Raw genomic sequence first — 27,869 nt, forward strand, 5'->3', positions numbered from 1 at the left:
CAATTACTTTAGGTTATGTGGACATAAGCCTGGCGCTGTTTGATTCTGACTCTAATGGTATTTAATTTCATATTCCTAATAGCTCCTTGTCTAGTGAGTATCCTAGAGGATAGAGAAAGTTACACTTTGAGGATGACCTCAGTTGCATGTACTCAAGCGGTCTTCAGGTAGCATGCATGCCCTCCCTTTAAAGAAACTTAGTTCAGGAAAGTTAGGCTGACAAATAAATATACTAGGACATCATGGTTTCATTACAGAATGACTCTCTCTTTTAAGGGGATTCACCACCATTTTTGTCTCCTTAGCAAGACCCACTAGCATATTTAAAATATTATTTTAATATATGAATATAAATTATACCTCTTTTTAGAGATATGTCTGTTAAGTGAAGCATATTCATACCTTGACTTGACTAAATGTTTGTCCTTATACAGAGCACAAAATGTTTCTTTCTCATTCATTCTTTCAATTTTAAAAGCAAACAGGGACCAGGGCAGTAAAGAAGAGAAACGGGCATGTGAATGTGGTCAATGGAGTCTATTCTATTGACGAATGTTTCACATTTTCTCAAACTTTTCGAGGAAATATAAAAATATGTTGCCCCAACTTCCTTTCCAATTTCCAAAGGAATATTTTGGCTGGGAATTAGGAAAATTTCGTTCTATGTATAACATCTACGAAGATGTTTAAACTGTAATTGCATGCCATTTCAAGGAAATGTTCTTTCAGTACAGTGAAGACTGACCTACTCGGGAATATTAAAATGTACAGGGGTTCACATTTTGGTGATAATATTTTATCATTTTGAAAACTTATTCTTAATAGACCCCCACATTACATTTTAGTAAAATGGTTTCACTTTCTTTAACACCCATTAATAGCTATTAGAAGTAAAAAAAAAAATAAGGCTTTATATAGATCCTTAAACTACACTTAAGTAATTTGTAATTGACAATTAAATCAGCATGGCAATGCATTATCATAAGTTTGATAGATCTGCCTTTCTTAAAATCCTGAGAAGAAAGGGCCCTTTTGTAAGACACCCAACACAGACTATTCTTGCATTTTAATTGACCACAAAGCACACATTGTCTCCATGTAAGTGCTTGGTAATCATCTTTTACAAGTTTCCTTTTGTTGAAGATTTTGATGCTGCCTGTGGAAGGCTGGTTCATGCTAGAAACAGTGTCCTTAGTTGAAATGTGGGATTAGCCGCAGCCATACTTAAATGATTGGCCTTGCCGTGGTCATAATATAAAAAGTAGAGTTAAAGCTTTCCACTTTGAAATCCTGGGTTTCTCATTCTCTCCTTCCCTCTCTTGTTTCTTCTTCTCACTAAAGACCCATGAATGTGTGCTCACAATGCTGGGTCTGCACGTGGGCCTGATGACAGCCACACCGATGATGACCCCATTCCTGGGCAGCTGACAGGCATTGGAGTCACCCTGTCCAACTATAGAATAGGCATGTGGGCTATGTTTGTAAAATCTGGACTCTTTTCTCATCCCTAGGAAATTTGAAGACCTACTGTATAGAAATGCCAGTTAAAATAGTTACATGTTGAGATCAAAATAAACACTGAATTTGAGAGGGAATTTTAACCATTCATTTATCTATTTGTCTCCCAAGCAACTTCTGAAAATTCCATAGATAGTTGATTAGATTAATTTCCAGTTTTGTCCACCTTCTTACATCCTATACTAACAATAGCACTTATCTATACAGTGTAAACCTTTTTATAAAAAAAAGTATATTCTCTGTATTTCAAACTATTAAAATTGCAAAAAAATTCTAAAGATTGATTTTCATATAATTTGATAGAATCTAGGATAAATCAAAATACCAATAGAGATTTTTTTCCCTCTAATATCTAAGAAAGCTGTTTTATAACATGGACATAATCAAGTTTTCTGTGAGTCTGATTCATCTCATAAAGAATTATCTCCTTTACTACATCTTCATTCTATTCTTTAATACTGATTTTGTGGGTTTTCATATGAGATAAATGCGTTACATTAAAGGTGAAAACGTGTGATAGGTGTTTTTTAAGTAGCTTGTAAAGTGTGGAAGTTAGTTAGGTATTGATACCCAATTAGTAGAAATTAAAATTTTAATCTGGAAAGAAGAAAGGAGTATTGTATAATCAGATGAACTATCTTTACATTGGAATACAGTTCCATTCACGTGACAGCTGCTTAGTGATGTTTTGAAAATTAAATTGAATTAATAAATTCAAGGGGATCAAACCACACTTAAAGTGATGATGGCACAACTGTAACGGGCATTTCCACCAATCCCTCTACAGGGCAATGTCTGCCACATTGCAGTGTGGCCAGGCTCACAGGGAGGAATGTGTGAGATAAACATTAGCGTCAGCACTACAAGGTCACGCGTTCTTACTACCAAATATAATGGGTTTATATGACTATATCAAAGGAGGGAAGAAGGCCCCCAGCCCTGAGGACTTTCAGTGGCAGGAGGAAGGCACAGTCCAAGCAGTAACTGATGAAAATGTGCAGTCTGCTGTACAAGTGTATAAACTGTTTATTTTATGGGAAGAAAAGTCATCAAGAGATTTTTCCGAAAGTCAGGCATGGATAGACTAGCTGGCAGTAGTCATCTTTACTTTTGGTCCTGCCATCTCAATTGTATCCTACTACTTGAATCATGTCACAAGGTATTAAAGGAAGAAAGTAAGATTGGTGAGACAGCAGAGACTCTCAATTCCAAAACTCCAACAGCAAAAGGATTGATCATTTTAGAATACCTTGTAAGTCAATAGTGAAAACATTGTAACAGCTCTCTAGAGATCTTTTTTTTTTTTTTTCATTTCTGGCATTGCTCTAAAACCTCACTAATTCGGAACAGTTTTTTTCCTAAAATTGGAGAATTTCCCAAATGTAAGCTATTTTTGTAAATATTATCGTAAACTAAGGCGTATATATACACACACATATACTGCTTAGTTGAATGAAAATAAATATGTCACAACAGCGCTGTATTAAATGTTTCCTAAACTTTAAAATATCGAGATATATTGTTTGCTTTTTAACTTTTTACTCAAAAAAAGGTACATAGTCTTTGGGACTGCTAGTTAAGATTGTGTTTTAAATTAGGGCCCTTGATGTAGTTCAGAGATAGAGCACATTAAAAGAATTATACTCCACAATCAATTGTGGTTTGTTTGAAAATAAAAAGATGTTTTAGTTTATAATATTAACATACTATAACACATCACCTCAGTAGATCAATAAGAAAAAAACGATCTCAATAGGAACTCAATAATGATAACCAGAATCTATAAGGAACTCAAACAAATCAGCAAGAAAAAAAATAATCCCATCAAAAAGTAGGCAAAGAATATGAATAGACAATTCTCAAAAGAAGATATACAAACAGCCAACAAATGTATGAAAACATGCTCAACATCACTGATTATCAGGGAAATACACATTAAAACTACACTGAGATACCACCTTACTCCTGCAAGAATGGCCGTAATTAAAAAGTCAAAAAACAGTAGATGTTGGCATGGATGTGGTGGAAAGGGAACAGTTTACACAGCTGGTGGGAATGCACATTAGGACAATCACTATGGAAAAGTATGGGGATTCCTTAAAGAACTAAAAGTGGATCTACCATTCAATCCAGCAATCCCAGAGGAAAGGAAGTCATCATATGAGAAAGGCACTTACACATGCTTGTTTACAGCAGCACAATTCGCAATTGCCAAGACATGGAACCAACCTAAGTGTCCATCAACCAATGAATGGATAAAGAAAATGTGACATATATAGATATATAGATATACACACATACATATATATGTGTGTGTGTGTGTATATATATATATATAGAGAGAGAGAGAGAGAGAGAGCATGGAATACTATTCAGCCATAAAAAGGAACGAAATAATGTCTTTTACAGCAACTTGGTTGGAGCCAGAGGCCATTATTCTAAGTGAAGTAACTCAGGAATGGAAAACCAAATATCGTACGGTCTCACTTATAAGTGGAAGCTAAGCCATGAGGATACAAAGGCATAAGAATGATATAATGGACTTTGAGGACTTGGTGGGGAGGGTTGGGAGGTGGTGAGGGATAACAGACTACGTATTAGGTACAGTGTAGACTGCTTGGATAATGGGTGCATTCAAATCTCAGAAATCATCACTAAGTAACTTATCCAAGTAACCAAAAACCATCTGTACCCCAAAAACTATTGAAGTAAAAATATAAAAAATATTAAGCCCTTATTCCTAAGAGGCTAAAGAAACTCTTAGAAAACGAGGAATACAGAGGAACTTTTAAAATTTAATGAAAGACAGCTATCTTAAACCGATAGTTGGGTAAGAGATGAGCAAGGGCACAAACTGTCATCATTCACGAAATAATGTACTAGAAGTTCTGATCATAGCAATAAATCATGGAACCCAAATAAACAGATACACTCATTAGAAACACTAAAGATCGAAATTTTGTCATTTGCCAAAAAGATAAATATAAACATAAAAAGTGAAAAAACTAAAAATCTGTATGAATTTAAGATCTGTATGAATTTAAGGACAGTGTACTGAAAAAAATTTTAAGCAACAACTTTACCTTAAATCAGTAGTTAACACGTGGGAACTGTCTGAAGAAAACATTAAGTCCTCGCAGAGAGAAAATGTTAGAATTTGAATAAATTTAGAGTTAGCCTATACTTCTAGATGGACAGAGCTAGTATTCTAAATACGTTAAATTTTTCCCAGATAAATCCAAGGGTTCAGAACAAATACCAATAAAAATTTCAGTAGAATTTTGAATTGATTCGAATTTATTCTAAATCTCAGCTTGAAGTTCCCTTTGAAAGGGAAGCATAATGCTAAGAGTACCTTGCTATACCAGATGTTAGAAAGTATAGTTACCAGTTTTTCATCATTAAAGCAACATGGTACCAACCTAAGAAATGACAGACGGATTCAGTAGCATGAAATCTGATATGTAAACATACGCATCTTATCCCAAAAACCCCAGGGAAAAGGACTGTATCATAAATGATACTGGTTAAACTTCCCACGTGGAAAAAAGAAATAATTAATGTTGTATCTTCACCTTACACCATGCACCAAAATACATCCTGAATGGATCAAATAGTAAAAAAGGAAAATGAAAAAAACACAAAGGTAAAAATCTACTCTCAGGGTAGGTGAGACTTTTTATGTTAAATAAAATAAGCAAGTTATTGAAATCTTTGGCTATATGAAAGTTTGTAAATTCAGACCAAAACATTTTTAATCATTAAAAATAAATGATGATTTGTGGGAAAAAATCTTTTTTAGGAATTAAAATACATAAATAAATATAGAACAGTTTCAACTTGATTAAAAAAAAGTTTATGACTAAAGCACATAAACTGACCATAAAAGTAGACAAAGGACAATAAACATTGGGAGAAATATTTATCTTCACTAGTATTCAGAGACATGCAAAGAAAACAGTGAAGTAACAGGTCATCACTCATCATATGTACAAATTTAAAATTAACAGTACACTTGAGAATAGCAAGCCACTCTTGTATATGGGGGAATGTCCATTGCAAATCTGCAAAGCAATTTAGTAATTTATGTTAAGATGTAAAACAGTTATCTTCTCTCTGAAGAAAATCAGAATTACCCACACACATTCACAAGAATTTTCATCTCAATGCTATATATAAAAGTAAACAGTTATAAATGCCCTTAATATTTAATCTTAGAGGAATGGTTAAATAAATTATGGGATATTTGTAAAATGAAATAATATATAATCCTTGGAAAATATTTTCAACAGTCATTATGTGAGAAAAATATATCATGTTGTATAAAAAGCATTAAAAATTCTGATCAATACAACCACAGTTTTATATAAAGAGACAAAGTATATGGATTGAAAATGACTAAAAGGAAATATTACCAAAAGTTAAACAATTTTGTATCTAGTGAGATTGAGGTGTAGAAATTTTTCTTCTTTATACTTATCTGTGTTTCTGAGCATTATTATGAGCATGAATTGCTTTTGTAATCATTAAAAACAATAAACGTTATTTTTAAAAGAATCACGTTCTATGTCCAAATTATCACTAAATCTGAGTTAATGGCATCTAAATTAAGAGTCTTTCAACGGTAAAGTTTTAGTAGTATAATAGTATAATATACGCTCAGTGGGAATTCAGTTTATTTCATAGATAAGTTTCATTTGTAGCAAGATGCTAAATAAAGGCTAAAAAAGATAATGATCTTCCAGAGATTTGTAGATAAATAATTGTTATAAAACAAGTCTTGTTTCTGCCTGAGATAGCCAGGAAAGAGGATTCAATAAGATGCTCAGAAATGCACCAACTGACATTTTACTAAGTCAACATGGTTTGGGTATCATTTGGGGTAACCTGTGTTCTCAGTGGCTTTCCATAACCCTAAGAATAATTTTGCAGGCATTTTGGCATTGAGTCTTCATTTAAAGAATGCAAATGAAATGCATTCCCGTGCTTACAGCATCTTTTTGAGGTTCTTTTGCGTGTGTGTGTGTGTGTGTGTGTGCCCACACGTGTGTGTTGTTTTGTTTGTGTGAGTTTTTTTTCCCCTCATAAAGTATTCCTTTTGAAGTTCACAGCTTAGGCAGAGAAAGCCTGAGTTTGGCAGGTGTAACTTTTGAATGCATAAAACAGCGGCTTTAATCTCAGGTTATGATTGACACCAAACAAAATGCAGACTCTCTCTTTGTTCTCCAAAACACAGTGGAATCCTTGTGGGTATTTGTGGTGTTGGGTGTGCATGTGTGCACATGTGTATATGTGTGTGCTGTTTGTTCAAGGTAAGAAAAAGGTTTGCAAAGTTCAGCTGACGACAGCTAATGAATTTGGCATCCTTCAAGCTGTCTCCTAAGAAGCAATTCTGATGACAGGCCTATGAGGCACATGCTAAGGGGATGTGACAAGAGTCTCAGTGGGGATGATCCTGCTGAGAAGACTGAGACAAATGGGCTGCAGAGACCTCTGGTAACCAGGCTAAGAGTTGGGAGAGCTTCAGATGTGGTGTCACACCTGCCTGTCCCCAACAAATCCACCAGTGCATCCTGGGGGTGATAAACTGCCCATAACAAATTAGACTGTTACACTGAGACAAGGTTATCTGAAGAAAAATAGGAAAGTTTTACTTCTCAGTAATTTTGTTTTCTCAATTTTTTTTGGAGGAGTTTGAGGCTTTTCATCTTTCATCAATTTCTCTAATGTTGCTATAGAAAGGCACTGCAGCTGCCCCCAAAGACTTGAAAGAGGGAAGGAAATGCTCTTCAAAAATTACTGGAACCACATGGAACCCCTGTGGCCTCTTGAAAAAAGTAGACAACACTTTATCCCATAATTGTGCACAGATCCCATTATGTTTATTACTTGATTCTAGACTTACTCCCTATTTCCATCCTACACTCATCTATCAGTTTCTCCTTCCTAAAACACCCCTCTGCCATGCCTTTCTCTACTATAGTTCTTCATTCACTTGGTTATTTTTTACGCTATTATGCAACAAACATTTATTGAGTATCTACTGTGTGCCAGGTACCTTAATAGGCATTGGGAAATATGGAAATTCTTATCATGATAGCTGACCTCAAGGAGCTAACACTCTAATGGGAGCCCAGACAAGAAAACAAATTTACTAGTCAATTGCTGCAATAAGGCCACATACAAATTATTCCACAGCGCAGTGGTTTGCAGCAATAAATGTTTATTCTTACACTTATGAATCTACAGATCAACAATGGTTTGGCAGATCTAGGTTAGGTGGCTCTCTTTCAAACTGTGAGTCAGCTGGGGTTGGCTTTCAATTGTGAGTTGGGCTCAAATCTCCATGTATGTTTGTTCTGGGACCCAGGTGGAAGGAACAGCGGATTCCCCAGGCATGCTTTTCTCATGTCAGAGAAAAACCCAAACACACAAGCACATTTAACCTAATGTCGGGTAACGTGTTAATGATGAAAGCAAGTGGCATTATCAAGCCCAATGTCAATGTAGTGGGGACATATATTCCACTCACTCTATTGTACTATAAGGTCATATGATCGAAGGAGGGCACAAAGAATTGGCAAAATAATCCAATCTAACACAAAATTTGTGCCAATGAAGTATAATAAATGATACAAGAGAAGTATATTCAAGGTTTAGATGAAGTACGGAGAAATATTTCAGAAGAGGGTGTATTAGGGTTCAGCCAAAGAAACAGAACTAGCAGGATCAATAGATGATGGATATATAGGTAGGTAGATGATCCAATAGTTAAATAGAAAGGTAATTAATGGATAATAGATAATTCAATGATAGGTGATAAATGGATGTTTGTTACAGGAATTTGACTGCACAGTTACGGCAGTAGGTTAAACAGTCTCTGTAAGGTTTTTTTCTCTACATCTGGTGCTGGAACTTGAAGTCTGTAGACCAAATAGTTAACAAGGAAAGATGGTAAAGTGGAGGAGATCAAGGGCAGGCTAAAGCCCACAACCACAGCTTGAACTACTTGAGGATGTGCTGAAACACTTATATATTCTTGTTGTCTCTGTCTCAGTAAGGTTCATTGACCTTGGTGAGAGAGCTAAACACATGCCTGGCCCAGAATTCAGAGAAACTCAGGGTGGATGATCCAGGGCAGGGCAGAACAATTGCAGGGCCAGCTGCTGCTTCCCACCGAAGAGGCGAGTCAGCAGATCAGTAATAAGGTGTATGACCTACAAAATAACTGTTGCTTCCCTTCTGTCCTTCAGATCTCCCAAGAATCGTGTGTCTCACCCTAACTAGAAATATCTTTAAATGAATTTTGGGAAATGTAGTTTGGCCTGGCCAAACTACATTTGACTCATTACAAAGGCTTTGACTCATTTCAAAGCCATCACAAGAGGCATCTAATTGAAGCTACTAGAAAGAGTAAATTGGGAAACACTTTCAGGGCAGGTGATATTTGAACTGCAACTGTAAGGATGAGCAGGAGTTAACTGGGACGGGGAAATGCCAATTTAGGCAGACACCAAGCATGAGAAAGGCAAGCCTCAGGAATATGGAAGATCCTGGTATAGAAGTCTAACAGCCTAAGCCACTGGGAACACACTTGTAGTCAAAGCTATATTTACATAATTGTGGCAGCAAAAGAGAATGCCTGCCAAGGTTATGATGGGACAACTTGGAAAAAGAGAGTTGGAAGGAGCTTATTGTAGAAATAGGGCTTGTGCTGCATGATTCTAATGGGGTATTAGAGAACTGGAGGACAGTCCTGGATTGGATGTTTTCAGAAAGCATTGGATATCGATATGGACTCAGCTGTGTTCTCCCCAAAATTTGTGTGTTGAAGTCCTAACCCTGGTACCTGGGAATGTGATTGTATTTGGAGATAGAACCTTTAAGGAAGTAATTAGAGTTAATGATGTCATAGGTGTGGGGCCCCAATCCAGTAGGACTAGTATCCTTATCAGAAAAAAAAGACACTAGAGATGTGCAGGCATAGGGAGAAGGCTCCAAGGAGAGGAGCCTCATGAGAAACCAAACCTGCTGTCACCTTGATCTTGACTTCCAGCCTCCAGAACTGTGAGAAATAAATTTTTGTTTCTTAAGCCACTCAGTTTATGGTATATTATCACAGCTGCCCTAGCTGACTAACACAAGTATCTTGGTAGTTTTTATGTATAGACAGCAGGAAGATTAAAGAAGGACTAGAGTTGTCATTGGTAAAGAAGCAATTGGAAGAAGGGGATATTTCATTATTTTTATATTTGCAGAGTGTCTGTTTCTTTCTCTTGTTCCACCATGATCTCAAATTCTGATTATTTTTATATTGTGCAAGTGCTTTTAATGTTTAGAACATCATGGTCTACCTGTCAGCTACCTGCCACCAAAACTGTCCTTCACTTTCTCATTGATGTATTCAGAGAGGATTCTCATTTACTGATCCAGAAATTACATGGAATCTCCATTGTTTACTATGTTGAATGCAGATTCCTTTGCCTGATTTACAACAGGGGTCCCCAGCTCTGTTAGGAACACAGCCACACAGCAGAAGGTGAGTGGCAGGTGAGTCAGCTAAGCTACATCTGTATTTACAGCCGCTCCTCATTGCTTGCATTACTGCTTGAGCTCTGCCTCCTGTTGAATCAGCAGCAGCATTCTATTCTTAAACGAGCACAAACCCTGCTGTGAACAGCACATGCGAGGGATCTAGGTTGTATGCTCCTTATGAGAGTCTAATGCCTGATGATCTGAGGTGGAAGAGTTTCATCCCAAAACCATCATTCCCCCCTCCCACCCCCACACCCCACCCTCCAGGTGCCAAAAAGGTTGGGGACTGCTGATGTATAAGATTCATAGTTCAGCCTCATTCTTCCTAGTGTCTGTTTCTCCACCTTTGTCAATCCAAGCTCTTCTATTCAGGCTTTCTTTTACTGTCTCTCATGTAATCTGCCCTCAGGCTAGTCTCCTCTGCAGGGCTATCTCACGCTTTCCCTCCATGTCCTACCCCAGTGAAGGCACACCCTTCAAGAGTCTCCCAAGTCCTGTCTCTGCAAAAGTCTCCCTGGTGATTCCAGCGCACTCTTATCACCTGCCCTTCCTTGGAGCTCTTGCGGCCCATAAAATCCCACAGCATTAGACACTGCATTATTCTTTGTTTCCCAAATTAAGCTGTGTCTTTCTAACTTGGTTATAAGTTCCTTAAGGGCAGGAGCTATGCCCCGTGCCTCTTTTGAATCCTCCTTAGAGTAATTCAACTTTAGATAACTAACATTGTATTCCTTCAGAAAAAGAAACGTGTGGCTCATGTAGCTCGTCACTTTTTTTATTTTTATTTTTTGAAACTGGGACCATATTATGACATCTTTGTATCTCCTTTTCTCCTGAGATGATGTCATCGAATTAATCATATGTTCAGCCAGCCAGTATTTTTGAGCACCTATTTTTATGCTTGGTGCTTGATATTTAAGCTCAGCCCTGAAGGATACACAGAAATAAACCCAGTCACAGGGTGGGGATCACTGGAGAGTTTTGCATTGGTGGAAAACAGCATGAACGAAAGCACAGACACAAGAGAAATTGTGTATTTGAGGAATTGGAAGAAGTTCAGGTGTGCCAGGTGAGAATACCTGAGAGATGAGTTGGAGACATAGGTGGATCTCATGGGCATTATTATGTGGCTTGGACTTCATCTTAGGGTAGGGGACACCTTCAAAGAGTTGTAAGCGGGAGACAGCTATGACCATATTTCAGTATTAAATAACTCTGGCTGAAATGTGTAGCATGGATCAGAGCCAGAGAGACTAGGGACAGGGAGATTCCTTATGAGGTCTGATGGCCTCAACTAACGTAGGAGAGATGGGAGGAAGTGGTTGAGAAAGTGTTGTTCAACAGAGTCTCGTCTCTCTGACAATGTAAACTCATGGGCATTCTAGTTTCTATATATTTATGTTCATCAAATTATGCATTGGTTCTGGAATTAAAAATGAACATAAGACTCTTTTGATCTGGGTGCTGACTGCATGGGTATGTTCAGTCTGTGAATATTCCATGAGCTAAACACTTAGGTGAACTTTCCTGTAAGTATATCATATTTTTTACTAAAAAAGTTTAAAGTATAAAACAACTGGCCCAGGACATTTTATGCAAATGTAGAGTTTCTAATTTTTTATAATTTTTTTGGAGTCCTTATCTGGCCAAATTCAAAGATATCTTCAAAATCAACTTGTGCTGTTGCTTTTCTGGAAATATTGGACCCAACTGGCCTGGTGGAAGCATAAGAGCTTGTTCTGCACCTTTGCTTGTCTGTTCAGAAAGCTGGGTGCAGTGCCCCTACTCCAGCCCCCTAGCCCTGTTACTTTTTAGTTATACATTAGAGGAGATGGTGATGAATAGCAGAGCACTTATGATTATATCTCAGAAATGAGGGCAAGGAGCTGAAGGTTTGGTTAGCGTCGGTGAAGGCAAGGATTTTATTCGACCTCTAGGGTCTTCCTCTGTCCCTGCCTCCTTTCTCCGGGCATGTGCAGGCCCATGCTAGGCTGCCTTCGTGGGTTACTGCCCCAGTTCCCAATTGGTTTCTGAAACTTTCTGCATGTTCCTGCCTCTTATTTGTACTGCCTTGTTTTTTCATTCAGCATCCAAATAAAGAATTCACGATCTCATCAATGGCAAGGTAACTCATAACTTTGTATGTATATATTTTCTTACTCCAACTAGGTTTCAACCCTTTTATAATGCATTTGGTGTTCTCTTTTGCTAGAACATCCTCCTTTGTCCCCGCTGTCAAGTTTGGATTTGCCCCGCGGTTCTGGTCCTCCTCCAGATCCCATTTTTTTCTGTTGCCCTCAACTTTTTTCTGGGCTGGTCTCTTCCACTGCAGTATCATCTAACTTCCTCCTCCCCTGGGAGGTGCTGCCCACAGGCTTCTCAAGCTCAGCTTATTCTCAGCAGAGTAACTTATCTTCCCCAATGACCCTGTTTTACCTTTTTTGGTTGCCTTCTTGGTCAACAGTATCATCATTTGCCAAATTGTCCATGTTGGAAACATCAGAATTATCTTCAACTCCTTGGTTTTCTTCATTCCACCCACTCAGTTATTCACATTGTGATTCTACTGCTAAAATATGCTTTGGCCCTTCTCCTCTCTCTACAGCTGCTGCCTGGCAACATGGAATAGTGATGCCCATCCCTTCCACGTACTGCATGTGTCAGCTTGGGCCGTTTTTAATCTGCCAGGCCCTTGTGTCTCCTCATTTGTGTCATGTGGGTGATAATGCAGATTTACGGGATGGCTCTCATAGCTAAGTGATGCAAGCCTTTGTGCCACTGCACTCTAGCCTGAGCAACAGAGCAAGACACCATCTCTGAAAAAGTATAAAAAATGAAAAAGAGCTATGGATGTGTTATGAGAATTTCAAACTCATCTTTCCTACACCATCTGGGCTTCTCTTGCATTTCCATCACATGATCGTATGAATCACCATATTGGTCTCACCTTCCAGGAAGGATGGCTGATCCACGCCACTGTGGTCTTTATTAAGCTTGTGCGGTTTACTTCTTAGGATTCCCTAGAATCAAAACCACTAGGAAAGGAAGATCCCCAAGTGCATCAAAGGTCATATTCACGTTTGGATCCCAGATAATGGTCGAGTTACGTAGTTTCTCTGACCTGGCCCTTTGAGCAGGAAGAAAGGGAGTTGCCTGTGCCTTTGCTTCCTCTAAAAATAGCAAGAATAAATTCGGTCCCTTTTCCACATAAATATTACATGCATCTTGCACAAGCTGGACAAGTAGGCAGTGGTTGACAAAAAAAAGAACCTCCCTCACGGGCCCCGTAGTCGCTCACTTGTAGGGTGGTCTTCCCACTGCCCTTCCTTCCTGTCTCGAGACTCTTCCAAGTTCTGAGTCCATGCTTCATGCTTGATATGGTTTGGCTCTGTATCCCCACCCAAATCTCACCTTGAATTGTAATAATCCCCACGTGTCATGGGAGGGACCCGGTGGGAGGTAATTGAATCATGGAGGCTGGATTTTCTCATGCAGTTCTTGTGATAGTAAGTCACATGAGATCTGATGGTTTTATAAAGGGGAGTTCCTCTGCACACGCTCTCTTGCCTGCCGCCATTTAAGATGTGACTTTGCTCCTATTCACCTTCCACCATGATTGTGAGGCCTCCTCAGCCATGTGAAACTGTGAGTCAATTAAGCCTCTTTCCTGTATAAATTACCCTGTCTCAGGTATGTCTTCATTAGCAGTGTGAGAACAGGCTAACGCAATGCTGAGTTATCTTTCTAGAGCCCCAAACCTTTCATGGCTTCCTAATGGCAGAGCCTTTAGTGTGAAATGCAATATCCTTCCTCACTCAGCCCTAGGCTACTCTCTGCCTTGTCTCCACTACCTCTTTGGCCTCTAGAAACCTGCCAGGGACTTTCTTTTGGGGATCATAACTTAGTTATGTGCTTAGAGCATTTGCCATATTTACAAGGAATACGAAAGTAAAAGTAATGCTTACTTTCTACCACTGCAATGTAAAATAAAATTTAATGCACTTTAAAAAGTGAGGGTACATCTCATTAGGAACTGATTTAAGGAAATGTGTGGGGCCTTTAATAGCTTCCAGTGATTTGTTTTTAATAGCAGGCAGAGGATAGAACTCGTAAGAGTAACTTGCTGTTGATCTCTGGGGGATCTCAGTGAGGTGGGAGGTCAGCAGAGCGCAGGCTGACCCGGGAAGAAATGAGGTGACACCAGCTCTTGGGGCTGTGGCACAGTCAACTGAAGCATTAAATGCAAAAAGTAGACCTACTCCTAAAAATGAATGAAGCAAAAATTACACTGACTTCTGATTCTTGTTCCTGGCCTATAGGACACTTGCTTTTGCCAAGCCACCATGAAAATCACCCTCCTGCTCCCATTGCCCCTAATTCTGAAAGTCTTGTCTTCCCATCTCATCTTCAATGCCCTGTTCTACCTGCCTGCAGTTTATGAACTCCCAAACTTTAGCATTTATGGAAAGTAATGAAGGTAATATACAGTTTTATCATTTTATTTTCAATGTACCCATATAAATGGTGCTTTAAATTCAAAAACAATTATGAAAACATCAAGTTTATCATTCCATCTCAAGGAATGTATCAAATCCTTAAAGTTAGGAACAGGCCCTTCCTAATCTTTTTGTCTCTCCCTGTTCTAGCTGAATAACTTAATGACTCCTCGTTGAGTGTGGTATTTCACAAATTGTGCGATACAGCTGCAAGCCACTGAGACTAGGTAACGCACAGGAAGAATGCTTCGCGAAGAAATCCATCCTCAGAACAAATGTTTCCTAAGTGTCTACCACATACCACACGTTGTTCTAAAGTGGGGATAAAATGGAGAAACTCCCTGTTTTCATGGAACTTAGGTTCACATGGAGGAAACAGATAACAAACAAGTTAATAAGTAAATAACTTAGTTTCAGAGGGTGATATAGAAAGGTAACATTGAAAGCACCTGAGTATTATATGAGAGCTATGCGATGAGCATGGAAGCACACACTTGTAGTCCTACCTACTTGGGAGGCTGAGGTGGGAGGAACACTTGAGCCCAGGAGTTCAAGGCTGCAATGAGCTATGATTGTGTCACTGCACTCCAGCCGGGGCAACAGAGCAAGACACCATCTCTGAAAAAGTATAAAAAATTAAAAAGAGCTGTGGATGTGTTATGATAGTTTCAAACTCATCTTTCCTACACCATCTGGGTTTCTCTTGCATTTCCGTCACGTGATCATATGAATCGCCATATTGGTCTCACCTTCCAGGAAGGAAGGCTGATCCACTCCACTGTGGTCTTTATTAAGCTTGTGTGGTTTACTTCTTAGGATTCCCTAGAATCAAAACCACTAGGAAAGAAAGATCCCCAAGTGCATCAAAGGTCATATTCACATTTGGATGCCCAGATAATGGTCGAGTAACGTAGTTTCTCTGACCTGGCCCTTTGAGCAGGAAGAAAGGGAGTTGCCTGTGCCTTTGCCTCCTCTAAAAATAGCAAGAATAAACTTGGTCCATTTTCCACATAAATATTAAATGCCTAACTTATGAATATTCACCTGTGGCCTTCTTAAGATTTCCCACCTGCCTGAAAGTGGTGCTTGGCAAAACATTAGGCCAAAACTGATCTCTCCATTGTGAACATGTTGTCTGCTAAGTTGTAAGATTTCACAAACCAAAGCTAGTTTTTGATTGTTTGTTTGTTTGTTTTTTTAATCAACTACATTATCCATGATAGTTTATTTTAATGGGAAATGCTTTCCTTTCTTCTTCTTGTCTTCAATGGGCCTTTCTTTACCTACACAGACATAGTCCTCTGAAGCCAGTTCTTGGTGTCTGCTTTCATTTACAGCAGAGAATCATGATTACTCTTTAGAACAATACTTCTTAAATTTATCTAGTACCTATTTTCAAGTGGCTTCTTGGAGTTTCAAGTACTTTATGGTTTGTTATTTATACATACATATTGATAAATGTGACACTTTATCATGATAAGGGGCTTTACAATTAGTCTTGCTCATTAATCATTCCTGCGCCCTGCTCCTCCTGGTAAACAGCTCCAATTTGAAAATGAGTGAACAGTCTTTGTGGAAGGAGTCTCCATTTGGAATTTAGGGCCCTTGGATTTGTCACTGGGATGGCCACCTCCTGCTTCCACAGTATGACTGACAGGTCATTTTTGAGTTGCTCAAGTGAAAGCAACTCATATGAACAAGTTCCCCAGATACTGTCAAACCCTTTCTTTAGCAATGCTACTGGTGTCTTACTTTAAACCCACTGTCAGTATTATGTTTCAGGTAGTGAATTGTGGTACTCGGGTCTTTTACGCTTTGGAAGTATTTTCCCCCACGAGGCAGAGCGTGGAACTGGGGTCTGGAAGAAGGATTGCACCATATTCCACTAGTCTTCGGCTTCTGTCCCCAGTGCTGCCCTGGGCTCCCCGACTATTTGCAGACGTCACTGCTTTGCCTCTGTTGCACCCATAGAGAAAGACCCTTCTTCTGCAGTTGATAAATTGGGGTCAGAGGAGCTTTGTGTCTTCAGTGTGACATCAGCAGAATAGAAGAACGTTCATCCATTTGCACGTGTATTTATCAACTTCACCGAGCTCCTGCTATGTATCACACACTTGGTACACGCAAATCCATTTCTTTTAGACCTTGATCACTGCTTCATATTTACTTAACAAATTTTCTATGTATTCTTTCCATCTTCCAGAGCAATATGGGATGTTTCTTAATTAAACTTGGCAGTTCTCAGTATCTGAAACTAGCAGCTAAATAGATTTAATGTCCTTGATGCCTCCACATTCCTGGATTGTTCTTTTAGGATTTGAGAGGCAGGCTAGATTTGTGTACTGTCCCATGCTTATCAAAGAGGGAATCTGTTCTGTCAGGCTCTGGCATATTTTGTATTAACACTTCCATTGAAATGATACTTTCTATTACTTTTACAATGTAAATGCCAAAATGCAAAGACAAGGCACAGAAAGCAGAAAAAAACTTAAGAATCGTTAAGTTGTATTTGGAAATTTAGCTCTTTCTTCTGGAAATTACCTATAACAGAAACAAATGCACCTATAATTTCACCCTTTAAATTTGTTTAGAAAGCTCAAATCTGAAGAGGCCAAGAAGCTGGCTGATTCTTAGCTCACTGCCAATATTCTCACATTGCAGAACTTTTCTAGTTTTTTTCTTCATCAAGTTTGCATTATTAGCTGAAAATGTAATTTATACAGCAAAAACATCTTTTTGGATATAGAGGGCATCAGAACAATCTAAGATTTTCTTATTGTTCTTTGTTAATTACTGCTTTTTTTTGGAAAAAAAGAAATCCCTACCAACCAAATATAGTAATAATCAGGATTGTTAAAAATTGGCTCCTACTACAGATGATCTCAAAAAATATTAATAATTAGCCCCCAAAAGTTTTTAGTCTGTCTAGGCTCAACTCGACCTTCATTTGGAATAAAGTTTGAAAGGAATTGCTTTGATACTAGTATCCAAGTCAGAAACTGCTTAAGCAATTTTTCATTAACTTACTATCTATCTGTGTTAGTCCGTTTTCACATTGCTGATAAAGACATACCTGAGACTGGGTAATTTATAAAGAAAAAGAGGTTTAATGGACTCACAGTTCCATGTGGCTGGACAGGCCTCACAATCATGGTGGAAGGCAAAAGTCACGTCTTACATGGCAACAGGCAAGAGAGGAAATGAGAGCCAAGTGAAAAAGGAAATCCCTTATAAAACCAACAGATCTCATAAGACTTATTCACTACCACGAGAACAGAATGGGGAAAACCGCCCCTGTGATTTCAGTTATCTCCCACCAGGTCCCTCCTACAACACGTGGGAATTTTGGGAGCTACAGTTCAAGGTGAGATTTGGGTGGGGACACAGAGCCAAACCGTATCATTATCCCCTAAGGTTATTACTATCACATTAGGGAAGTGTAAGATTCATTACACTAAGCACTCCTTAAAAACTATGCTTTGCTGGGGCGTGTATGCGGATCTCTGTGCACAGTGGGGGCATTGGGTTGCGTGTGGTGTCGTAGAAAGGGGCAGGCCCAGCAGTCGGTAGAATGAGCGCCTAAGCTCCATCATTATTGCATCTTCTCTGGGTAAGTCACTCCAGCCACTTCCTACACTTGAATTTCTGCAGCTAAGGGGGTTAAGGAACCAGCGGTGCCTGCCCACTATGTTGTCGTGGGGATTAAATGAATTGCTAAATGTGAAAAGGTCTTGAAATGTAAAACACAATAGCATGAAAGGAATATCTCAGTGTAATCATCTATGCTGACCAGTGCCTGAATTAGAATAAGAAACGTCAAGGTTATTTTTTTTTTCACATAGTAGTTAAAGAAATGGCATTTAAAATTTTTTTGAAAATAAAATAGTCCTCTCCTCACATTTCCAGTGGTTAAACATAAATTCATTCCTTTATTTAACAAATATGTATTAATTACCAGATAAGGGAAAAATATTCTAGTGGGTGCGTTAAGAAGTGCAAAGATTAATTCCATGTGGAGTTGGGGAGGTCAAAGACTTACTATATACACTATGTACATGTTATAAACTACATCCTTTCTTCCTATTTACTCATCTTTATAACCCAGGTTTAGCACATGGTGGATGTGAAGCCCTCAATCTGTCATCTTAGTGGCGTTTAGACAGGTACTAAACTCTACCTCAATAGCGTTCTCATTATTTACATCCGTAGACTAAAAAGGAAGTGGAGAGAGTGTAAAATAGTTAATGGTTTGATTCAGTTCCAGTCCTTACTACCATGGATCCACAATTTATTTCACTGTAGGAACAGCCCCATATACTACAACATGGGCTTCCAATGTTAAGAATTTACCTTTGGATAAGCAACTGCATTATTGTTGTACGTTAGTGCTTGCTTCATAGTTTAGCCCCCATTAGAAACTGCATGGAAATATGCAAAAAGGGCTTTGTGTCCGAGCAGCGTATTTTTACTTTTCTCTAATGGACAAAACCAGTGGCTGGTATCAGTCCAGTTATCCCGTTTTTAATAATATTTACACTGACTGAACACACCCAGTTTCACTACAAGCTCTTCACATGCTTTAAAATAAATTAGCATTTGTTGCCCCCATTTAACCACTGGAGTAAAGAGAGCCACAGAGAGGTTAAGAGACTTCTGCCCCAGCACCGAGCACAAGTCACAAGGCGAATGGGCTCAAACTGTTTCTCCCTAAGATCTCTCTGGTTCCAAGCTCATTTACATGATGCTTTTCTTACTTCAAAAGAACATCTTAGATTTTATATGATATCATTCGCTGGCAAGGTTGTTCATTTTTATATATTCACTGTAACTTTCATATGTTAGAATGAAGCAAGAATATGTTTAAAAAAATGGGGTTGTTTTAGGGACAAGGCTCTCATTTCATGATCTGATTTTTGTCAAGTGACTCATCACGCCTTCTTGTTGCCCTCTAGAAATAGGGATGGTGAGTGCTATCCTTCGCTTATTTGCCATAGTCCAGCTGATACATCATGCAAGATTTCTGTGCAGTGGAGATTTAAAAACCTTCGTCTCCCCCTGCCCAGAGAACATGTTCATTTTTCTAGCTGTGGATCAAGACCAAGTTCAGAGGTCAGAGACCTAGCAAGAAATTGGAGTGTGTTCCAGATCTTCAAATAGGTGGGGAACAGAGTCCACCATTACTTTCCTCCTCTATTATTATCCCCAGTAATGCTTTGAGTCCAGATTATACTGAGGTGCATGTTGGTACTGATGGAGAATGGGAGCGGGACCAGGATTCAGTGACCCATGTCTGTTTGAGGCTGTTCTATGTTGTTCCATCCAAGCTGAGTGCATTCTTGGCTTCAGGTCAGCACACACCTCCTGGAATAGTGCCTTAGCTTGCACTTTTGATGACGGATTGCTCAGTCCTTAGCATCTCTTCTTTCCTGTGTGTGTGTGCGCACGTGTGTGTGTGTGTGTGTGTGTTGTTATTTTACTTGGCTAATCTGCATAGAATTTTTCTAATTCCAATAAACAGAAGTACAATGTATATTTCCCTGGTTAACTGTACATGTGCCTGGTAGGAAAGCAGATTTTTCTTATTTTAGAAAAGAGCAACTCATTGGTCTTTTGCAGATGATGCTCCTGTGTCGATGAGGACTCCAGTGCCACCAAACAATCTTTGCATTGCCTGCCTCCTTTAGATACCCTCCTCCAGGTGAATGACGCTCTGATTTGTGAGAATTCTGGCGCGCACAGAGTTAAAATATTTCCAAATCCTCGATCTCTATGCTATGCATCTATGACTCAGGGTGGGGCTAAGGGTCTTGACCTTGTCACTCTTCCTGAGGACAAGACAAGAGGAGCAGATGAATCCAACTGTGAATGCAGTGTCCCAGAAAAGAGAGGCAAAAATCCTTTTTAGGACACTGACCCATCCCAATCTGTGGTTACTCATCTGCGATGCTTGCTTGTAGTTTTGATAGCAAAAGGCAACTGGGAAATTGGTTTTGCTATTAAGTGTGTAAGAAAAAGGTAAATGAGTTCCTTGGTTGTTGGTTTTTTTGTTCCCCCAATTTTTAAAGATGGTAATTAGGAGAAGTAACACCAGCCAGGCTTGAGTGAATGCAGACAAGACCCCTATAGGCAGCACAGTGTATTAGTGTAATAATATGCATAGACAACATAACTTGTCAGAGAGGATTATTTCTACTTAGTGAATCTGCAGGAGCCCCCTTGCTCTACTATTCAGCATTTGACTAGGGAAGAGAGTGGGAAGAGAGAGAGAGAGAGAGAGGGAGAGAGAGAGAGAGAGAGGGAGGAGAGGGCGCGTTAGTGAGCAGCGACTGTGGCATTGATGTTTGAGCGTACTTCTGAACTGGCTTTTGTTGAGACTATCAGTATAGAAGCATGCGCTGTCCCAAATCCGCTGTTACTATGAGAAATGAAGAGCTGCTTTTAAGGTATGTTGTTGTGTCCTTTGTTTTTAATGCACGCTTTTCTAGTTTCTAGAGCTGGCTGAGACAATAATTATGCTCTGAATCAAGTAGCTTCCTTACCTTAGAAGAGAAGGGGGGAAAAAAGAATCTAAAGAGGGAGAGGGAGATGAAATCGAGACCCAGAGATTGGGAGAAAGAGAGAGCCAGCGAGAGAAAGGCGGAGGACTGCCGTGAGTTCTATTTGTACTAGTTGCCTTTTGAAAGCATATCATGTATTTGCTCACTGCTATTTGTGAGTGGCCAGTGGATAATTTTAAGGGCTCTGAATCTGGCTCTTGGTTCGTCTTTTCCTTTGCAATGTCTAAGCCTCTTTCATTTTTATGCACTCTGCATGGAATAATCACCGAAAAAGGAGCTGAGGAGACTCCATATTAGACTTGCGTTCCAAATACCGCTCTAATCTGGACTTAGCCTACCTAAATAGTCCTCTTGTGTTACCAGGTTTGGATCACTTTATCCTGTTTGCCAAAATGTGTACCCGTTTGGAGACCTCTTTCATGCATGGCGTCCTGGGTCCCCATGTATTGAAAGCAAATATTTGTTTCCTGCCTCTGTGTTGGGGGTTCTCTCACATACCAGGAAGGAGGCACCACTGACCTTTTGGGAAGCAGAGGGAAAATTATGATAGAATTGGCATCCTGCCTTGAAAAATGTAGTCTTTTGTTTATTTGCTAGCAGACATTGTAGCACTGAATACATCTTTGGGTCTGACAATGGGACCGGTTGAACAATGCAGCTGTCAAACTAGCTTAAGGCATGTCTGGGGCTTTATTTTTTTCTTTTTCAACATCCTTTTTTATCTCCTATAATCTTGTTTGTATAGACTATCAGAATGAAGAGCTTTTGCAACTGCTTGTTTGTGGTTTAGTGCTTTTAAAAAATTTAGTATCTACCGTTCATAGAGCTTTTTGCATTCTGCCGCTATGTTGGTTGGATTAAGTTAGAGATTTATTGCTTACCTCTCTGTTAACTACTGAAAGAAAACTTATTGATTGAGAATGCTTGTAATACCATTATCATTCTGGCAAATGCCTTGTGATCAGACCTGCCTCTATGGTATTTAAAGCTTGGGGATTTTTAATTTGCTCATTTGGTGAACTTATGAAACATAGCATGAAAAAGAGTTAAGAGGAATATTTTTGATGTTTACGTAAATTACAGTTTTTAGTCTCTGCTTCTCCCTTTGGCATCCATGTAGATAAACGGTTTAGAAATTCAAGGACAAGTGAGAACTTTTGCCCTCACAATTTCGGTCACAAACTATTATTATATAGCCTATTAAGTTGTGAAGTTCAAGGTCTCTGTGGAATATTTTGATTTTTGATTTATGCTTATGTCCTCATAAAATGCCTTTCTATGCAGGGCAAACATTTCTCACATCTTCAAATATCTTTCATTTTACAAGATAAGCGTTGGTTTCTAAGGTGAGAACAGTGAAACTTTCGACAGAGAAAATGGAAAAATCTGTTTCAAACTTCTCAAATAATGAAACCATTCATATTGCCACATAAGAAATAAAAGAATTGGTCCTAGAGTAGTGAATTATAATTGATTTACATGAAAATCATTTTACGAAGGTTGACTTCTGTGAAGAATATATCTTATCTAACATTCTAATGTGTTGCTTAATTAGCTGCTTGTGCCACAGCAATATATCAGAATATATTAGTACATTTATAGAGTTTAAGTACCTCATTTTAAAAAACAGAGGGGAAATTGTTTTGAAGGGTAATTTTTAAAACTTTAGTTGTAAATATTCCCTATTGGATTATATTTTGGTTTAAATTAATGATGTTCTCAATAAATAAGAAACAAGATGTATTACTTAGGAAAACAGTTATGAAACATGAGCTATTTTTTAGAATTTGGATGTGAATTTCAGTTTTTTTCAATTTAAGTTGAAATGTTACAAAAAATTTTAATACAGAATTATTAAAATAAATGTTACCGGATAAATAGAATTGCCTTCTAAAGTAGAGATTTTTCTATGGACAGTATTTTCAGAGTAGGTATACTCAAAATGTATGTGCAGCATAATCATATTTTTTAAGTTATCGGTTGTGAATAGAGTGAATTTTAAATGCATGCCTGTGATGTTGTCTTACTTGCAATGGTATCGGAACTGCTCATTCCATCACATATACCAATAACTGCTTTCAAGATGGGCTCATAAAAGGTAATTGGTGAAGCTTTATATCTGAGGGCGGCACACTGTTTCCAGCACACTCCGATTCTGCTTCCATGGGAAATGTTTAATCCAAAACAAAGGTTGCAAGTCAATTTTGTGTGGGTTGGGAGGAAAGTAGCCTTCTGTGCTCCCTAGCTGCTTGTCCGTGGCCCGCTTAAAGAAACGACTTGGAAACCCCCACGTTGAATTTTTGACTAAATTAGCAGTTATTTATCTGTGGTCTATTCACTCTAATTCCTGGGTAGTCACAGTTAGGTACAGAAACGAGGTAACTCTCTTTTCACTTTGTTTGCTTTTCCGGTGGTTGGATTATTACCAGCTCCCGGAATTTGGAAGCTGCCCCCATTCCAGCATCCGACATACATATGTCTTTTCCTTTCACCTGATAGGGATGGTGTGAGGTTGCCCGAAGCTGGCAAACTTGTCTACATCTATTTCCACAACAGGAACAGGATACGTAATCTGTATCCTTCCATAAGCCTCTACATGTAATGATTCCTCAAGGTAGTGACTTTAACAAATGTTGGAGGAAAGTTTAATTCTAAGCCCAGACATGCAGAAAAATGAATAGCAAAAGATTCAAACTGGGAAAATGACTTCTTTCCACAGAAAGTAAATATTGCACCCTAAGCCCTTCTGCCATGAGCTTTGGGAATATTCACATAGATGTGTTCAGCAGACCACAGACTGAGATCTCTAACCCCCTGTGTATGAATATTCCTTGATTTGTTAAAATGAAACCAGACAGTTTTGCTTTTTTTAAAATAGGAGGGTATACATTTGCAAAAATCTCCTTTTGGGGCTGAAAAACGAAAGTGAGCATTTGATTAGTATTCATATCTAGAACTTTGTAGCAAGTGCAGATTGTGCTAGAAGACCGAGGAAGTCATTCAAAGAGTGAATCAATACTAATTATTGTAATCAGGGGGGTTAATTAGGTGAAAATGTGGCTGATAAAAAGTTCATTGAGCACAGCCATGGAAACACGCAGGTTGTTGGAAAGAAAGTAAAATGCACAAGGAAGAGTGTTACGTGGGGATGATCATTCCGTATTTAAGGTGTCAGAATTCATAGACAAAAAGCATACCTTGGTTTTGTCATCATGGTAGTGAGGATATTAGAAATATCCCACTTAGATTTCTTTGTATGGAGATTTCTGTAACAGTCATTAATAGAATGCAGTTTGTTTTGTGGCATCATCTTCTTCGTGGCATTGATCTGCACTTTCTGGAACAGTAATGAGCACAAGTCCATTCAGTGGCAATAATGCCTTCTTGGGTCACCTTTAGTAGCCTTCACTGAATTTCTTTGCATATTTTGATAATTCCTGGGGAATTTGTTGGGGGGGGAGCTTTCCTGATTCATAAAACTATTGATTGCTTCTCTAATTGTTCCTGGATATGGGATTCTTTTTCTGAACTAACAGTGACTTTTGTTGGGTAGGAAAGACAAGGCAGTGGTGTGGAGAGGATTAAAATTCGTGGCAATTGACTTGGCTGACATTGGAAAGAGAGTGTCCAAGGAGGGACAGGACGTGCGAGGTTTTAATGTTGTAGCCCATTCAGAATTGAAATGAAGTGTCCTAGAGCTGAAGCACCTTTCTGATTAAATGGCATCAATTCATAGAGATCGGACTAAGATGGAAGTTGTGTGTGTGTGTGTGTGCGCCTGTGTGTGACCGTGTGTGTGAGCGTGCGCGCGTCGGAACCTCCGTTCACCTCAGAGATGTTGCTGGTTAACCCTGATTTTCGATGAGGTACACTTTGTTCCCAAACACACCATTCTGCTTCATGGAATGTTGTCAGCAATTATCAGGTACAGGTGTGTTTATCTCCCCCCCACAGCTTTCTTCTGAGTGTGTGACTGATCCGGCACATTTTCTTGTATGTCAAGACCATCAAAGTTAACAGGAAATGGCATCTGTGGAGAGAGGGTGACACCAGCCCTGAGTGACATGTATTACGAGGGCAGATTGAACTCCTGCTACTTCAGCCCATTCCAGGTTGACCCGCCCATGATTGGCTGTTTAGGATCGTGATGAATCACTTGAGTTTAGGGAGCAGGATTGGCAGCATGCCCTCAGAGAAAAATAAAAACTAGAATTTCCCTGCAAGACTATTTAGTTCCACCAACTTTGTTGTCATGGAAAGGAAGAGCTTGAGGTTTCAAGTTATGATGCTGATATACCTCCGATATGCGTGGCTGTTTTCATCCCCTTCTTCAGAAGGCCTGCAGCTGCAATCAGTAGAAAACTCTGTGTTGAAGCTTACAGGCAGCATCACGGGCTTCTAGCAGGTCTGTGAACTGACTAGCCTGGGCACAGTTGTGCCTTTATGCGGAAATTGATGAGTTGCTTTTCATCCTTCCTGTAAGGCTCTCCATCTCAGTCCCACCAGGACAGCAGGCCCTGCGATGTTGCTCATGCTTTGCTTTGTGAACATCCTGGGCTGAGAGTCCAGCTCTCCTCTGGGCTCGATGAGAAGGCTGACCTGCTCATTTGGAGATGCCTTTAAGGTATCATGTCTGTAAATGAAAACTCATGTTGACCTTGTTTATGAAAAACGATTTGATAAAAACGAATGGAGACCCCATTCCAAGCCTCAGGATGTTCGGTGCCTGCTCTCCAGAAACGATAACCTCCCTCTTCCCTCTGGGTCTGGCTACAGGCCTTAGAAGTATCAGTGGAAACCTCAGTGCTAAAAGAACAATCGAATCAGTACTGGCTTTCTCTCTTCCTTTCCAACTGCCCGTTGTAGGTTTTAACAAAGATAGGGGTGGGGGTGTTGAAATAAGGGATAAAAATGAAACTTATTAACAATCTACCTGGCACTACACTAACTGGTTACTTTGATCTTGTATAATTTAATCCTCAGATATCCAAGAGTTAATGGTAGTTGTTATTCCCATTTTAAAGATGAAAAACTGAGCCCGAGAGAGGTAAAGTCACAGGCCCATAGACACAGTGGGAGGAACTATGACCCTGTATTCAGCCAAACACCTCCCATGAGCCACATTGACAGTATAACTATTTAATAGTTGACATTTTAAAGACATTTCTTTCTCTGGTGCTGTGGTTCCACTGTAGACGTTGATTTGTGTCTCCTGGCTTTAACTAGTGAGGAAGTTGTACAGTTCAGCGAGGAACCATCACGTAGGATCTGAGGTCAAATCCCTGGTCACTGTTTATAGTTTCAGCTGCTCAGCCCTTCCTAAATTACAGCTCTTTTAAACTTACCTTGCAGTGCCAATTTTGGGAAGGGCATAGGACTGAAGAAATGGAGCACAGTGCTAATGCAGAAAGCATCTAGGAAGGAAGGAAGGAAACGTTTTTGAAAGTACCAATGTAGATTCTAACAACTCTCTCTTCTGTACCCTCATTTGTTCACCTTACAGCTGAGGAGGTCTTTGAATTAAAGCATCCCATGCCTCACTTCTCTTGGGCTTGAATCTGTATAATGGGAACAGATGTTGGAAGGAACAATAGACCATTTTAAAGCATTATGAAATTAAAGTATGAATTTTTATGCATCTCGGGGGCCAAAATAGGTCATACGGCAATGAAAACCAAGCAAGTAACAAACATACATGCAGTGCTCAATGAAAGACATAGTCTGGGGCCTCAAGCAACTCACAGCACTCATGGAACAAAGAGTAGACAGTGGATGAGGAGGGGTCAAGTGGCGAGATGCAGAGACAGCGGAGTTGAGCTGGGCCCTGAAGGATGGGCAGATGGAGGTGGGTGAGGGGGAGAGGGAAGGTGTCATTAGGACACCCTGAATTCATCTTTATTATTAAAAAAAAAAAAACGCAAAATACAATCCTTAGCTTCATCTCCTTTCTTCCTCAGACCCTAATGTCATTTACATCTCTCCTCTTCTCTTACCTGCCCTATTCCTATGAAACAGGGCAAATATGTAGCTATTCATATAAAGAGGAAATTGAGAAGTGAAGTGATTAGGTCACATGACACTTCGTACTCAGCGATAGTGGTAGGACAAGATAGAACATACTCCACTCTGTATAGCTTGACTAGGTAGCTATACCACTTTTTCCTAAAGGTTTTGGGTAGTTCTTTTAAGAGAAAGAAAAAAAATTTCCCCTAATGGACTTCATGGGAATTAGCATCAAAAGAAAAGTTAAATAAAAAGTCATTTGGGATTTTCAAAAACCTCTATCCTTGGCTAAAAATGGCTGGAGATTTGAACCATATTATAGGGAAAAAATAAATTTCCTGTGCTCGAAACCTTAATGTATTTTCAACCTACATGTCACTTTAATAGCTTGGTTATATAACTGCTGTAGTGATAATTAGGTTAACACATTGTACTTCTTATCTGAGGATCATGGTAGGCTTTGATTTTTCAGCCATTCATCTCTATTAGGAAGTACGGAATGGCCACGCTTAAGAAGAAAGGTCTAGCTGATGAATCAGAAAATTAAATGACTCATTCCCATTGTCAATCAACTCTTTGACAGAATGAAATGCTGAATCCAACAAGTCTGGTTCTTAAGCCTCAAAATGTCTTCACTCAGTCTGAAAGCAGTGCTTGCCCTAAAGATTCTGATCTGCATGTACTGGATCAGATATCTTCTGATCCTAGTGACCACGAGCTCTTTGGGAGGGATCAGTTACCATAGTGAGTCAAGTAGATT

At 39.2% G+C, this 27,869-nt stretch overlaps 1 protein-coding gene across 20 annotated transcripts in view; it reads left to right on the plus strand.

Moving 5' to 3' along the window:
- The window catches only part of CELF2 (CUGBP Elav-like family member 2), an 867,789-nt gene that overhangs the window by 515,229 nt on the left and 324,691 nt on the right, over nucleotides 1-27,869 (plus strand). For 2 of the 20 annotated variants that reach the window (XM_057298814.2, XM_057298815.2), the window contains exon 1: nucleotides 20,791-20,992. The exons of 12 other annotated variants lie outside the window; for them this stretch is intronic. In XM_057298814.2, coding sequence (XP_057154797.1) covers nucleotides 20,940-20,992 — 53 coding nt within the window. In that variant the 5' untranslated portion in view covers nucleotides 20,791-20,939. Of the gene's footprint in view, nucleotides 1-19,606; nucleotides 19,707-20,788; nucleotides 20,993-21,067; nucleotides 21,199-21,306; nucleotides 21,470-27,869 lie in introns of those variants that run through there. 6 more of the 20 variants (XM_034929920.4, XM_057298812.2, XM_063607626.1 and 3 more) reach the window with 5 other exon arrangements.

This window comes from Pan paniscus, chromosome 8 (assembly GCF_029289425.2).
Source record: "Pan paniscus chromosome 8, NHGRI_mPanPan1-v2.0_pri, whole genome shotgun sequence".
Classification (NCBI taxonomy): domain Eukaryota; kingdom Metazoa; phylum Chordata; class Mammalia; order Primates; family Hominidae; genus Pan; species Pan paniscus.